Here is a 14,634-nt window from a genome sequence, read left to right on the forward strand (position 1 = left end):
AAGGACCTGTATACTGCACGAGTCAAAAAAAGGGCTGTGAAAATATCTACAGACCCCTCACATCCTGGACGTAAATTGTTTCAACTTCTACCCTCAAAAAGACGCTATAGAGCACTGCACACCAAAACAACTAGACATAAGGACAGTTTTTTTCCCGAATGTCCTCACTCTGCTTAACAACTAATTCCCAGAACACTGTCAAATAATTTACTAAGACTGTAATACTATTCTTCTCTTCCTTACTTGTATATATACTGCTCAAAAAAATAAAGGGAACACAAGCAGAAGACATCCGAGATCTGAATGAATGAAATAGCCTTATTAAATACTTTGTTCTTTTACATACAGTAGTTTATACACTGCTCAATCAACTAAAGGGAACACAAAACTACTGTATGTAACGAACAAAGTATTTAATAAGGCTATTTCATTCATTCAGATCTCAGATGTCTTCTGCTTGTGTTCCCTTTATTTTTTTGAGCAGTGTATATCTCTTCCCGCTTATTATTATAACCATGTTGCTTCTATCTTTCAATTTATATTTTTTCTGTTTCCTAGTGCGATTTGATTAACAGATTAACAGAGTTGGAAGGGACCACTTGCAGGTCATGGAGTCCAACCCCCTGCCCAAGCAGGAGACCCTACATCTGCCTCTACCTAGGATCGAACTTACAACTTCCTGATTGTGAAGCAAGAGCTCCATCTCTAGGCCCCCTGGCCTTGAGAGCTTATTAGTAACCTTGACTATCACTAAGTGCTGTATCTTTTTATTGTTGATGAATGTATTTTATTCTCCTTATGTACACCGGGAGCATATACACCAAAGACAAATTCCTTGTGTGTCCAATCACACTTGGCCAATAAAGAATTCTATTCTATTCTGTTCTGTTCTATTCTATTCTACTCTACTCTACTCTATTCTATTCTATTCTCTATCTCTTCCCACTTATTAATATAACCATGTCGCTTGTATCTTTCAATTATATGTTTTTATTTGTTTCCTAGTACGATTTGATAGATTATTAGTAAACTTGACTATCACTAAGTGCTGCATCTTTTTATTCTTGATGAATGTATTTTATTCTCCTTGTGTACACCGAGAGCATATGCCACCGAAGCCAAATTCCTTGTGCGTCCAATCACACTTCGCCAATAAAGAATTCTATTCTATTCTATTCTATTCTATTCTATTCTATTCTATTCTATTCTATTATCTATCTCTTCCCACTTATTAATATAACCATGTCGCTTGTATCTTTCAATTATATGTTTTTATTTGTTTCCTAGTACGATTTGATAGCTTATTAGTAACCTTGACTATCACTAAGTGCTGCATCTTTTTATTCTTGATGAATGTATTTTATTCTCCTTGTGTACACCGAGAGCATATGCCACCGAAGCCAAATTCCTTGTGCGTCCAATCACACTTCGCCAATAAAGAATTCTATTCTATTCTATTCTATTCTATTCTATTCTATTCTATTCTTTTCTATTCTATTCTATTCTATTCTATTCTATTCTATTCTCTATCTCTTCCCACTTATTAATATAACCATGTCGCTTGTATCTTTCAATTATATGTTTTTATTTGTTTCCTAGTACGATTTGATAGCTTATTAGTAACCTTGACTATCACTAAGTGCTACATCTTTTTATTCTTGATGAATGTATTGTATTCTCCTTGTGTACACCGAGAGCATATGCACCGAAGCCAAATTTCTTGTGCGTCCAATCACACTTGGCCAATAAAAGAATCCTATCCTATCCTATCCTATCCTAAAGCGCGCTCTCCCTTATTACAAATCCCGAAGTCCCTTGAGTGAAAGACGGCCCCTTCCGGGTGGATGACGTCACCGAGTCCTTCCCATTGGTGGAACGCGAGCAAATGAGGGGCCGGGGTCGGGATGACGTAGTATGTCAGCTGCAGCAACCCCTGAGAGTGACTTAAACCGGATCTGATTGGGCCCTTCGATCCCTTTCAGCCTGCGGGAGTCCCGGTTCGAACGGACGCTTCTCCTTCTGTTCCTTTCCTCGAGCCTTCGCTTCTCTAGCCCGCGTTCAACATGGCGCTGAGCGATGCCGATGTTCAGAAGCAGGTACGGCGGAGTGCGGGGTCGGTCCCGGGGGGGGGGAGCCTTGAGCGCCTTTCTCAAGGCGGGCGGTGGTCGTAACCACCGTGAATGGGCTTGTAAATCAGCCCATCCGGAAGGCGACCCGCTTCGAGCCGGTTGGTCTCGGCTGACGGGACGCTGGAGAGGTCCTCCAGCCTGGATCGCAGGCAAAGAGGGGCGGAGAGTCAGCCGAGGGTGCCCGTTAGTCAAGCGCAGTTTACTGCACAGGGATCCCCCACCGGGAAAGGGCATCGTTTGGGAGCCCGGCTGTATCCAGATCTGTCTGTGATTTGAAGAGAAAATCTTCCTCTGCAAATGTCCGTAGAGATTCTCGGTCACCCAGGTCATGGTTGTCCCGAAGGTGCTTTTCCAAAGGCAATTGGACCTTCTTGGGTGTTCCTTGCAAGCTAAGGATCGACCTTCACAATGATAACGGAGCAGAGGACTGCAAAGAACATTATAAAGCCACCTATTCCCCCACCATTCAGTCAGGACTAAGGAGCTTCTTGGATGAGAAGTGAAATGTTTTCAAAGAAAAAAAAAAAGCCCAGAAAGTTGAGTTGCTTTTTGAAAAGAAAAGGAAAAAAAAAAACACTTTGTGGGACCTTTTCCCCGTTGCAAGCTTTGCAAAAGGACAAGATATATTGTATTTGGTTCCATTTGGAAATGAGCAAAGTTAGTTCTTAAGTCTCTTTTGGGTTTCATCCATTGGGATTGGCTTCTGCATAAAAAAAGGTGCAGCGTTTAATGGCACTATATGTGCCATGTCATTTTGGTTAATATTTGCACAGGGGTACAACATGTGATTCAAAAGTGATTTTAGAGTTTATTCCCAAACGTGCACAAAATTGAGAGAGTTCTTTTTTCACATGTTGGGATTCTTAAGTAAAATGTTTTTTTTTTTTATAATGGCATTGTCACAACATTTATTTTCTTAAAACTGGTACCTGTTGATTGAGAAGAAAATAGGGCGACACTAGACTTTTCTGGGCCTGTCGTGCAATATCATGCTGGTTAATTCTGCAAATTAATATAGTTGAGCAATGGCTTCTCTAGTTCAATTCAAATAACCTTGTTAATTCTGGTAAGTTTTTGACACACATGAAAAGTGACTGCATTTATTGTCATGATTGTGAGTATAGAAGTGTGATGCTAATGGGTATATACTGTCCAACATCTGACCTTGAATTTATGTCCTTGGAGAGTGAAGGATTGTTTTAGAAGAAGACCTCCCAAGAATGTCCTTTGGGCAAGGCTGGGAGAATAGATAGAATGTCAACAACTATTTGAATTCAATCCTGATTACTTTTTTTAAAAAATTATCTGGTGTTATATTCAGAATTGTCAATATGGGGTTCTATATGCTATGAAAATCTTGTTGAAGGTTAGAATGAAATTTTGAGATGAGGGGAGATGGAAATAGAGATATTCCTGAGTGGCTTAGATTATATATAAATCTGGAAATAGATAAGAAATAGATAAGGTAAAGATTGCTTCTGTTAGGGATTATACTTTAATTAGAAGGGACACGCTTGAATTCTATTTCACAAAGAACCCCCATAAGGAAATCAAATGAGGATTGATTGATATTAGATACGTTTGTTGTGGAATCTGCAAAAGATGTGCTGTCTTGATAGCACAGGGAGTTGAACTGTAAAGGGTTAGTTGATCTTGCAGTTAACTTGGACCTAAACTGTGCAATGTTTTGTACATCCAAATGGACACCTTGAACTGGGCTTGGAAAGCAACTGACAACCAGTACAGTTGTTTATACATAAATGTGATAGACACTTCCACCTCATTGGCATGGGTTTTGGGACAATTTTGAACCATCAATAACCCACTTGAGATTAAGAAGTTTCAGCATCAGCTATATATTTGTAAACCATCCAGAGACATGCAAATATGATGGATGGTATAGAAATTTGATAAATATTCCTGTAATGTTATATATGGGTTTGATGTTCACTTGTAAGATGTTTTAATAACAGTGACTTTATATGGAGCATAATTTATATTACTTCTGTGTAGAATATTTGATTAATACATAAAACTAGAAGTAACTGGAATAAATCTTGTCCTAACAATTTACCAGGAGAGACCTAAACTGCAAGAGAGCAATGAAGGATCCTCATATCATGGAAAGGAAGAACTGAAAAAGCTAATGATTAATGTTCACATTCATGAGAAAACAGGAAGTTCTGCCTCCACTGAACGGTTGAGGGAAGAACAATCTTGTGAAATTCCGGCATTGTGTTTTTAATTGGTCCCACCGAAGCATTGTTTGATACCAGTATTTATCATTACTAATGCATCTATTGATAATTAAATACTGCAACTGCATATGTGTCACTTAATGGCATATAGAAAACAGTACAAAAGAGGGTACTGTAGGAAGGAAAATATTGTTTAACATATGAATATGTCTTTAGGTGCAATTGTCCCTTCATATGAATGAACTTGAAAATTCAGGCCATAAGTTAACTGCTAATTATTAAAACATACTGAAAAAAATAATGGCTTTTGCTTAATGAAGAATGTTGAGGACATCTGCAAGAATATCGCTTTTTAATTCATACTGGCAGACTATTTTTTTTTTAAAAATTTGTAACTTCCCTGCAATGTGGTGGAATTTTACATGATACAATACTGTATGTGTGATTTGGTTGTCCTTTAAAGCTTATCTTGTTGACTGTAAATAATGCCCTTTAGAGTAAAACCAGCCTGAGCTGGGTTTGAGTTGGAATATTTCACTGACTGTTGCAGTGAGCCAGCTGATACTGGTAAAGCAATGTTCTCTTGCAGTCCATAAACTGGCCATACTTGGTTTCCATGAATGTCTTCTTCCTTAGAATTGTTGATGTCGCTCTACTCTCACTGAGAGGTTTTTTCAACTGCACATGGAAGATTCTAAATCAGTGTTTCTCAACCTTGGTAGCTTGAAGATGGGTGGACTTCAACTCCCAGAATCCCCCAGCCAGCGCTGCTGGCTGGGGGATTCTGGGAGTTGAAGTCCACCCATCTTCAAGCTTCCAAGGTTGAGAAACACTGTTCTAAATGGATCAGGCTATTTGTCCATCAAATAATTTAGTCCTTTGAAAGCAAAATGTGATATATGGAAATAATTTGTACCCATGTGACCCACAAATCATCCAGGACAGGGATACCAACTTGGCACTGAAATCAATGGGAATTTAAGTATACCTGAGTAGGCAATGTAATCATTATTTGCTTGTAATATTTACAACAGGGTAGATATTTTCTGTTCCAAAAAAAAAAAAAAAGCCTGCCTATGATGTACCAGCTACACCATCTTTATGTGTATAGTAAATGTCACCTAGGATCGTGTAGCAGGCCACAGTATGTAATTTTTGTTTCCCACCTTAATTATTTTTACAAGTAACTCAACATATCCAACACAACTTCCTCCTATTGTCCCCACAACCTCCTTGTGAGGTGAGTCCTGCTGAGAGAGTTACTGGTCCAAGGTCACCCAGCTGGCTTTCATGGCTAAGATGGGACTTGAACTCATTGTCTCCTGCTTTCCAGCTTGAGGCTTTAAACACTAGACCAAAATGGCTGTCTTTAATTGTGAGTCGCATTCATCTTTAGGGCCCTGTTGCTTGCAAGTGGAAGCAGGCTGGTAACTACAGCAAGTATTTCCTGCTTAAGAACTTCTCATCAGTGGTGGGTTGCTACCGGTTCGCCCCGGATCAGGCAAATCAATAGCGGCGGGAGGCTCCGCCCACCCACCTGGATGCTTTGCGCTTGCGCAGAAGCGTCGCGCATGAGCGCCCAAGAGCACCTATGAGCAAACTGGTAGCAATGGGTTTTGAAACCCACCCCTGCTTCTCATCTCTGGAAACTGATGAATCTGTTGTTGAAAGGTTACATTACAGGATGAATTTGGTTTCCCCTGTCCTTTTCCTATAGAGTATTAAATTATCTGCCAGCTGAAATAGTAATCCTATCTCTAAAACTGTAAAGCAATATCAGTTGGAATGCAGTTTCAGTTCTTAAGCTTCTGTGAACAATAAATATCTGTAACTACAAGGTATCCAGTTAATAACAAATTGGTGTTGGAAAATCTTTTCTTATTATTTTTTAAAAAAATACACCGCTTGTGAACTGGGAAATTCTGTAATGTTCAGCAACAAAATATATCTGCTAGTTTCCATGGAAAATATTATTTTTGTTACAGATTAAACACATGATGGCTTTCATTGAGCAAGAAGCCAATGAAAAGGCAGAAGAAATAGATGCTAAGGTAAATGAAAAGCATTTCAATGTTTCCTGTGTATAAAATCCCATAGAGGGCCTGCCTGGTTTCTTCAAATACCTAAAATTCATTTGTGCCCTGCCAAGTTATGATTTTTTAAAAAAATCATTTTATTTACCAGTAGCTAATATGTACTTAAAGCAATTATATTGTATTTCACATAAGTGAAGGATATTTGTTTTAAAAATTGTCATTCTGTTCTGTCCTAATCTATTCTGTTCTGTTAATCTGTTCTGTTAATCTATTAACACAGATTAACCTCACCAAGTATTTATTCCAAACTAATATGCATGAAATTGCAGTTTAATTGATTACTTTGTCTTTTTGGAAGACAGAACTTGTTCTATATCACTAATGATAACAATTTGAAGCCAGCATTTTTTAAAAAGCATTAAAATGTGACTTTATATTAGCTAAACAAACTTGGTGTTATGGACTTCTATATCTATTTTAGGATATATGATAATAATATGTAAAATTATTCCTATTGGGGTTTAGTTTGTTGGAACTGATTTTGATTGCTAGCACACTGTATATTGTTAATGAATATTAATTACTATTCCATTCTTTCAGAATTCTAGTCAATGCTTTAGGTACTTCATATGACTAAATATTTTTTTGAAGTTTTTTATTTTATAGACAAACGAACATACAATACATAATCACTCATTCGGTGCATCATCTGAGTACATTTTTTGTGTCTTCTTACTCCTCCAATGTTTATCATATCTTAATATTTTCATTACATTTATTATAACATTTCCCCTACATTTCTTACTTTTCTATTAATACATTTATCTATCTTCTCTTCACTCATTTCATTACATTACCCTATATATTATCTCTTCTCTAACCAATGATAAAATTGCCCCCATATCTTATAATATTCCGATTCATCTCTTTAATTGTCAAAGTAAATCTATTCATTTCTGCACAATCCAATATTTTCTTAATTACTTCTCCCTCTGTAGGGATTTTCTCTGCTTTCCATCTTTACGCAGATACTATCCTCGCTGCAGTTATTACATGTATTATATGACTAAATCTGTGGGGTTTGCTTGAACCTGTCTGCTTTCCTTGTAGGCTGAAGAAGAATTCAACATTGAGAAAGGTCGACTTGTTCAGACACAAAGGTTGAAGATCATGGAGTACTATGAAAAGAAAGAAAAACAAATAGAACAGCAAAAGAAAATGTATGTAATGGAAGATGTCAAAGCTGATTTTAGACTAGGAAAAAAATAAAAGAACTAGCCATGAGTTTAAACTGATTAGTGAAAGCATGCAAAGATTTATTTATTGCTGCCCATTTCCAATGTTTACTGGTTTATATGATTTTTTTTTTTTATTTGCTTAAGACATATTTTAAAATCAGTAACTATGTAGCCCAGGGGTGTCAAACTCCCATCGTCACAGTAGCATCATGTGATATATCAGGACTTTTCCCCCCTCGCTAAACAGTGTGGGCATGGCCAGTGCGTGACACATCCGCTGCAGGCTGGGATTTTGACAGCTTTGATGTAGCCAATGATGTAGAAAATAACTGAGGTAAATGCTTTCAAGAGACAATTTGGGTATCACGTGTATAAACAGAATGTTGTTGTTTACACTTTAGGGCTGAAGTTAATAGTTTACAGACTTGAGTCTTTCCCACATTAAAAAATTATGAGATTTTTTTCACTGCAGAAACAGTAATATTTCAGGATACAATTTAGGTTTGCAAGGTTTCTTCATCATCAGTACGCACTGCTAATTAAAACCAGAATGTAGAACCATCATTTTGGGGATTGAGTGGGAATTGAGAGCTTTTAAAAATAGACTAAAGAAGGAAGGCTGGCAGCAAGGTTTAGGAAAGGCTACTTCTGGTCACTACATAGAACTCACAAGAGGCCTACTAAACACCGGCTTTGCTACTTGAGCATTTTGGGAGTTAGTCTGGCATGTGCTTGTGAGAATGCATAATTAGTGTCTGGTGCTTCACTCTTTGACCCCTCTTGTACTCCGTTTCATTTTTTCCATCTGTCTTACAGTCAGATGTCCAACCTGATGAATCAGGCAAGACTGAAGGTTCTCAAAGCAAGAGACGATCTGATTTCAGTAAGTCTGGCCATCTCTTTATAAGAATTTTTTTTCATTGTTTGCCTGAAAAATACACTGCAATTTTTACCTTCATTTGTTCTTCTAATATATCTTTCAAGAAAATATTTGTAATATATGTCTTATTGCGGAGGGCAGATGTGCCAGAAATATAGAATAGTGAAATTATTTCTGCATCATTGATTTCGTTTGTTGAAGAAGGGCAGGGGTGAAATCCAGCAGGTTCTGACAGGTTCTGGAGAACTGGTAGTGGAAATTTTGAGCAGTTCGTAGAACCGGTAGTAGAAATTTTGAGTAGTTTGGAGAACCGGCAAATACCACCTCTGGCTGGCACCAGAGAGGGGTGAGAATGGAGATTTTGCAATATCCTTCCCCCAGGAGTGGGGTGGGAATGGAGATTTTGCAATATCCTTCTCCCAGGAGTGGGGTGGAAATGGGGATTTTGCAATATCCTTCCCCTGCCACGCCCACCAAGCCACACCACACCCACCGAGCCACACCCACAGAACCGGTAGTAAAAAAATTTGGATTTCACCACTGAAGAAGGGCAATAGTTAATAGTATCTTTTTCAGCCTATTATTAGCCAGATAGTGACAAACGTTTCCACTGAATAAGTACTAGATGTTGCACAAAGGGAAAATTAAGGTTTGGGAATATTAACTCTTCGTATAGGGTATGTTCTAGTTCTTACTGAGGTTATATGCTTGTTACCTAAATTGTACTTCTTCAGGTTAGGATTTTATATGCCTGATTGCTCTACCCTCAAAACAATTCTTTGCCTATAGAAAATATTGCTTAACGCCTCTAATTACTCAAGTGAAGACATAGCTTTGTAATTGTAATTACCAGCACTCTTGAGTGCAACCCAATTAATTGTATGGGGACATATTAAGATGTACAAGTTGAAGGAAAAAGGTTAAGACCGCAAAATAATCCCAAATTATGCTCTACTAGAGGCATTCACTTTTTAAGCTAACCCTAACCCTTACTTTGCATTACAAACCCACTACTTAGAGAAGTAGCTATGTGCAAAAATACAATATCTGGTATTTAAATAATGGCATCCATTGAATTTTGTTTGTGAAACAGAGGCATAAAGGATAAGCAAATTCGGTCTGCTGGATAACATACAGTAAATTCAAGAGACATCACAAATATACTAATAGTCCTCACTTAATAATCCTAATTGGAACCAAAATTGCTGTTCCTCAGCAAAACAATTATTAGGCGAAACTTCATGTGGCCACACTGCTTAGCAACGGCAGTTCCGGTAGTCCCTTTTGTGATCATTAGGTGAGGACTGCACCACAGAGAATCGTAGTCATGTGACCAGAGAATGTTGTGACCGGTTGTAAAGCTGATCTGTCCAATATACAGTCATGTGAATAGCAATAGCACTTAGACTTATATACCGCTTCATAGCCCTCTCTAAGCAGTTTACAGAGTCAGCATATTGCCCCCAACAATCTGGATCCTCATTTTACCCACCTTGGAAGGATGGAAGGCTGAGTCAACCTTGAGCCGGTGAGATTCGATCTGCTGAACTGCAGCTGGCAGTCAGCTGAAGTAGCTTGCAGTACTTCACTCTAACTGCTGAGCCACCTCGGCTCTTATGCTCGAATAAGTAACAAGTAACATAAGTAACCTGGTGATGAGGTTCATGCTTCTTCCATCCTCAATTCTATTGGTATCATGGTCCCTGAGAGATGTTGCATTCATAGGTATCAATTGCAATTAAATTTCTCACTTAAGGCTGGAAGGAGAATAAGAGTTTTCTCACTTGATTTTTTTTCCCTCCCCATAATATAGGACTTGCTGAGCGAAGCCAAGCAGAGACTGGCTAAAATAGTGAAGGATACAGGCAGGTACCAAACCCTGCTGGATGGCTTAGTACTACAGGTAATGGGATCCTAGATATATAGCAATAGCAGTTAGACTTATATACCACTTCACAGTGCTTTATAGCCCTCTCTAAGTGGTTTACAGAGTTAGCATATTGCCTTCAACAATTTGGGCCCTCATTTTACCAACCTCAGAAGAATGGATGGCTGAGTCTACCACGAGCCACTGAGACTCAGAACTGCCAAACTGCAGTCGGCCAGCAGTCGGCAGAAGCAGCCTGCAGTACTGCATTCTAACCACTGTGTCACCACAGCACATATGTCAATATCACTAGATGAAACTTATACTGGATGTTATACTGGATGTTAGTTATATCTGCCTTTACTACAGTATTTTTTAATAGTTCGTATTTGTAAAATGCTAAGCTAAAATTTGTAGCTTATTGTGTTTATATTTTAAACTACATTGAGCTTTCCAATGAAGACATAAATTCTGTTCTCTTTTATAAAGGGATTGTATCAATTACTTGAGCCTAGAATGACTATCCGTTGCAAGAAACAGGATCTTCCCTTAGTAAAGGTAAGGGTTTTATGTATATTAGACAAAACGGAAATGAAATAGAATTTGACCAAAAAAAAAAAAAATCCTTATAGCTATATTACAAAAACCACAGAATCCCATATCCTATTATTTCTAATTTTTGTTAAAATAAGTAAATGGTGATAGTCCTGTAGTGATGCCCAGGGCTTGATCAAAGCAGCAACACAAGTTGTATTGTTCCCATGTGAAGTCCTTGATGCTCACTGAGCTTGATTATTTTCTTGCAGATATTTCATTACCCAACTAGGTAACATCATCAGTGCTAGCAAGGAATGGGGTTTACTCTCACTTTATATTGTATTGTATCCATCCTCCAATTGTTGCTTATTCTGCTAAATGAAAACACACCAATAGGTACACAGTTCTGGTTCTCTTGGTCTCTGTAGATGTAGTGTGTGCTACATTAGCTCCCATTGGGGCCTTATCAACAATGTGTTTTATCTGCAATGCAAACAGCATGTGTTAAAAACTGAATTGGATAACCTTACTCTGTTAGATCAGTTCTCTCTCTCCCTGGCAATGGCATTCAAAAATGTTTCTTCATCGTTATGTGCCTGTGTTGTTTTACTGGAAATATTGACAAGTGATTCTAAGCCTGCAAGGAATGATACAAAGTAGATGTTCTTTTGCTGACCTACAAGTATTTATTATTCTTACATCCCAATCAGTGGTGAAATCTAAAATTTGTTACTACCAGTTCTGAGGGCGTGGCTTGGGGGGGGTAATGTGACTGAGTGGACGTGGCCAATTTTTTTTTTTTACTTTTAAAACCATTTTTTCTACAACCTCTTCGGTGAAGAGGTTATAAAAAAATGCTTTCAAAAGGCTCTGATGATCCCAGCTGAGTTGCCTGATCGGCAGAGGCTTTTTTAAAGCCTCTGCCAATCAGACAACTCAGCTTGGATCGTCAGAGGCATTTAAAAGAAAAAAAAAGGGGGGTTTTCTTTTAAATGCCTCTGCCGATCCAAGCTGAGCTTTTGGCCTCTGCCGATCAGGCAACTCAGCTTGGATCGTCAGAGGCATTTAAAAGAAAATAAGTTTTTTTTTCTTTTAAAAGCCTGACGATCCCAGCTGAGCCGCGTGATCATCAGAGGCTTTTTTTTTTTTTTTTAACTTTTAAAAGCATTTTTTGGCCAAAGAGGTAGTAGAAAAAATGCTTTTAAAAGTAAAAAAAAAAAAAAGCCTCTGATGATCACGCGGCTCAGCTGAGCGGGGGGGCAGGGATTTTTGCTACTGGTTCTCCGAACCACCCACCACCATCGCTACCGGATCGGGCGATCCGGTTCGAACCAGGAGCATTTCACCTCTGATCCAAATCCTTTTGAGAGATCAATGAATAGTTGCTGTCAAACTTTGGAACTTCCATACCAAGAGACGTCAAGCTAGCTCTTCTGCCTGTTGGCAGGAATAAATAAAGTTAGTTTCTAACTGTTGGAGCTGGGAGCATGTGGGGTATGTGTTGAATTGACATTATTTATTTATTTATTTATTTATTTATTTATTTATTTATTAATTATCATATTTCTATGCCGTCCACTCTCCGAGGACTCTGGGCGGCTTACACCAAAGACAGTATACTAAATAGCATATTGCCCCCAACCATCTGAGTCCTCATTTTACCCACCTCGGAAGGATGGAAGGCTGAGTCAACCTTGATCCAGTGAGATTTGATCCGCTGATCTGCTGAACTAGCAGTCAGCTGAAGTAGCTGCAGTACTGCATTCTAACCACTGCGCCACCTCGGTAGTAGAGCTTTAGATAAATTAAATTGTTTGTATACTATTAGGAACTGGAATAGAATCAAATAATTTTTTGTATAAATGTATGAATCCCGTTTCAGAATGCAGTCCAGAAAACTATTCCAATGTACAAAACTGCCACCAAAAAAGATGTCGATGTTCATGTTGATCAGGACAATTTTCTTCCAGAAGACATGTAAGAAACAAACACAGCTAGAAACAAAAAAATAACTTGCTGAAACTGTTTAATATAGTGATGGTCATTGTTTTAAATAGGGCTTGCGTAAGGTAAATGAACTTGGGATTTTCTCGTACGAAATGTAGTTTAGTGGGAATTTGCTCTGTCCTGTACTTGATAGCGTATATTGGGCAGACCCAGTGGCCTTGGTCTTTCATTTAGGTCAGGAGGTTAAACCAACCCTATAGGTAGATTTGTCTGTTGTGGTCTTTATGGATAGATAGACCCTAGGCATCCTATTTTGGATTAGTGGTCTTACTTATACACCAGTTTCTCTTATTTTGGTTTTAATTCTCGGTGTACCTCCCAGATTCACTACTGTGAGATAGGGAGCTTCATAAACTGCCTTATTCTTCTCTCTCCCTCCCTCTCATCAGACTTCTAACCATTGTAATGAATGACAGAATAGTGGGAGTGATTTCATGTGCCAGCATGTTCATTAGCATGTATTTTTCTCTTCTAGAGCCGGAGGTGTTGAAATTTATAACAGTGACAATAGAATTAAGGTATCTAATACACTGGAAAGTCGCCTGGATCTCATTGCTCAGCAGGTAGCCCTAGAAATTTTTCTCTTGTATGGATGAAATGTTTTCCATTTAACTCTATGCAGTCAACTCATTCAATTCTTGGGTCAGTCATGGTTTTGCTATGGGACATCATGGCAACTTGAGTGCTGGGGTCTACAAGTCCACTACTACCATCTAACAACAGCCCTGACACCAAGAAAAGCTATCTGGGGGCTACTTGATTTAGAAACCCTCCTCAGTCTTGGATTTCAACCTTTTCTCTTATGTAAGCTCTTTGCCCACGATATAGCAATTTCTGGAAAGACTGTGAGATGCGAGGCGAGGCTCAGCTATGGTTTCTACCATAAGCATTCTTCAGTATTTAGAAGTAGAAGATCTTATTGCCATCTTTTTCTAAGGTGCATGCCTTTTAGCATACTTTTGACTGAATGACTGTTAAGCGTGTTCTAGAAATTTGCTGGATCGTCAAGGAATACTCAGAACTTTTCTTTTTTTCCCCCCCCCAACAGATGATGCCAGAGATCCGGACAGCACTTTTTGGTGCCAACAGTAACAGGAAGTTCATGGACTAAATTCCTTGGAATGCTGGTGGAATTCTCTTCCACCGTTGTGCTGAGGGGAAATGCTGGAGCATTTCCAATAAAACAATGTCCCTTCCCCTAAAATGTACGACATGCTCTATTGTGTTACCTGAATACGTTTTTTTCAGTTAAATTATTAACTTTTGCATACTTGCTGTGCTTAGTCTGAGAGAAAGGCAGGAAGAACTTTTTCCAGAGAGTAATGGTGCGGCATCCAAAAATGAAGGCATTTGCACTCTTTTGAACCAGACCAATGAGAGAAATAATTTGGAGCTCTGTCGTCAGTCTCCAGTATTGTTCTTTCCCCTCAAAGCATACCACCAGTCTGTGCTGCTTATCTATTTTATTCCTTTCCAAAGCTTACGTTTCACGTGCCGATGACTGCAAACCCCACAACATCCCCAATCTGGTGCTTCCCAGGCCGGGAAAAAAAGCAAGTCAACCAGTTAACTTGGTTTTAGTCCCAGAATTTTGTTCTGTATATGTGATTGAAACTATATATATATATGTGTGTGTGTATACGCACTCTCATTGTGCTGGAGTTTATTAAAATGAAAAGCATGCAATCCTGTGTTTGATTTTTTTGTTGTTGTTGGGGACGGACATTACAATCACATGCAGT

General features: G+C 38.5%; 1 protein-coding gene across 1 annotated transcript; it reads left to right on the forward strand.

Moving 5' to 3' along the window:
• Positions 1–1,782: 1,782 nt before the first annotated feature.
• Positions 1,783–14,578, forward strand: ATP6V1E1 (ATPase H+ transporting V1 subunit E1). The gene is made up of 9 exons (XM_034403714.3): positions 1,783–2,096; positions 6,313–6,378; positions 7,474–7,583; positions 8,418–8,484; positions 10,295–10,384; positions 10,838–10,906; positions 12,768–12,862; positions 13,368–13,455; positions 13,941–14,578. Exons 1-9 carry the CDS (start codon positions 2,064–2,066, stop codon positions 14,001–14,003), a joined length of 681 nt encoding a protein of 226 aa, XP_034259605.2. The 5' UTR covers positions 1,783–2,063; the 3' UTR covers positions 14,004–14,578.
• Positions 14,579–14,634: the final 56 nt, after the last annotated feature.

The sequence above is a fragment of the Pantherophis guttatus genome, chromosome 7 (assembly GCF_059756535.1).
Source record: "Pantherophis guttatus breed Tessera chromosome 7, ASM5975653v1, whole genome shotgun sequence".
Taxonomy (NCBI): domain Eukaryota; kingdom Metazoa; phylum Chordata; class Lepidosauria; order Squamata; family Colubridae; genus Pantherophis; species Pantherophis guttatus.

What these genes read in the sequence shown, in the direction of transcription:
- ATP6V1E1 (XM_034403714.3), top strand. Translation starts at nt 2,064, where the DNA reads ATGGCGCTGAGCGATGCCGATGTTCAGAAGCAG. An exon ending in TGGATGGCTTAGTACTACAG is followed by an intron (nt 10,385 to 10,837) that starts GTAATGGGATCC and finishes TCTTTTATAAAG; the next exon opens with GGATTGTATCAATTACTTGA. An exon ending in AGGATCTTCCCTTAGTAAAG is followed by an intron (nt 10,907 to 12,767) that starts GTAAGGGTTTTA and finishes ATCCCGTTTCAG; the next exon opens with AATGCAGTCCAGAAAACTAT.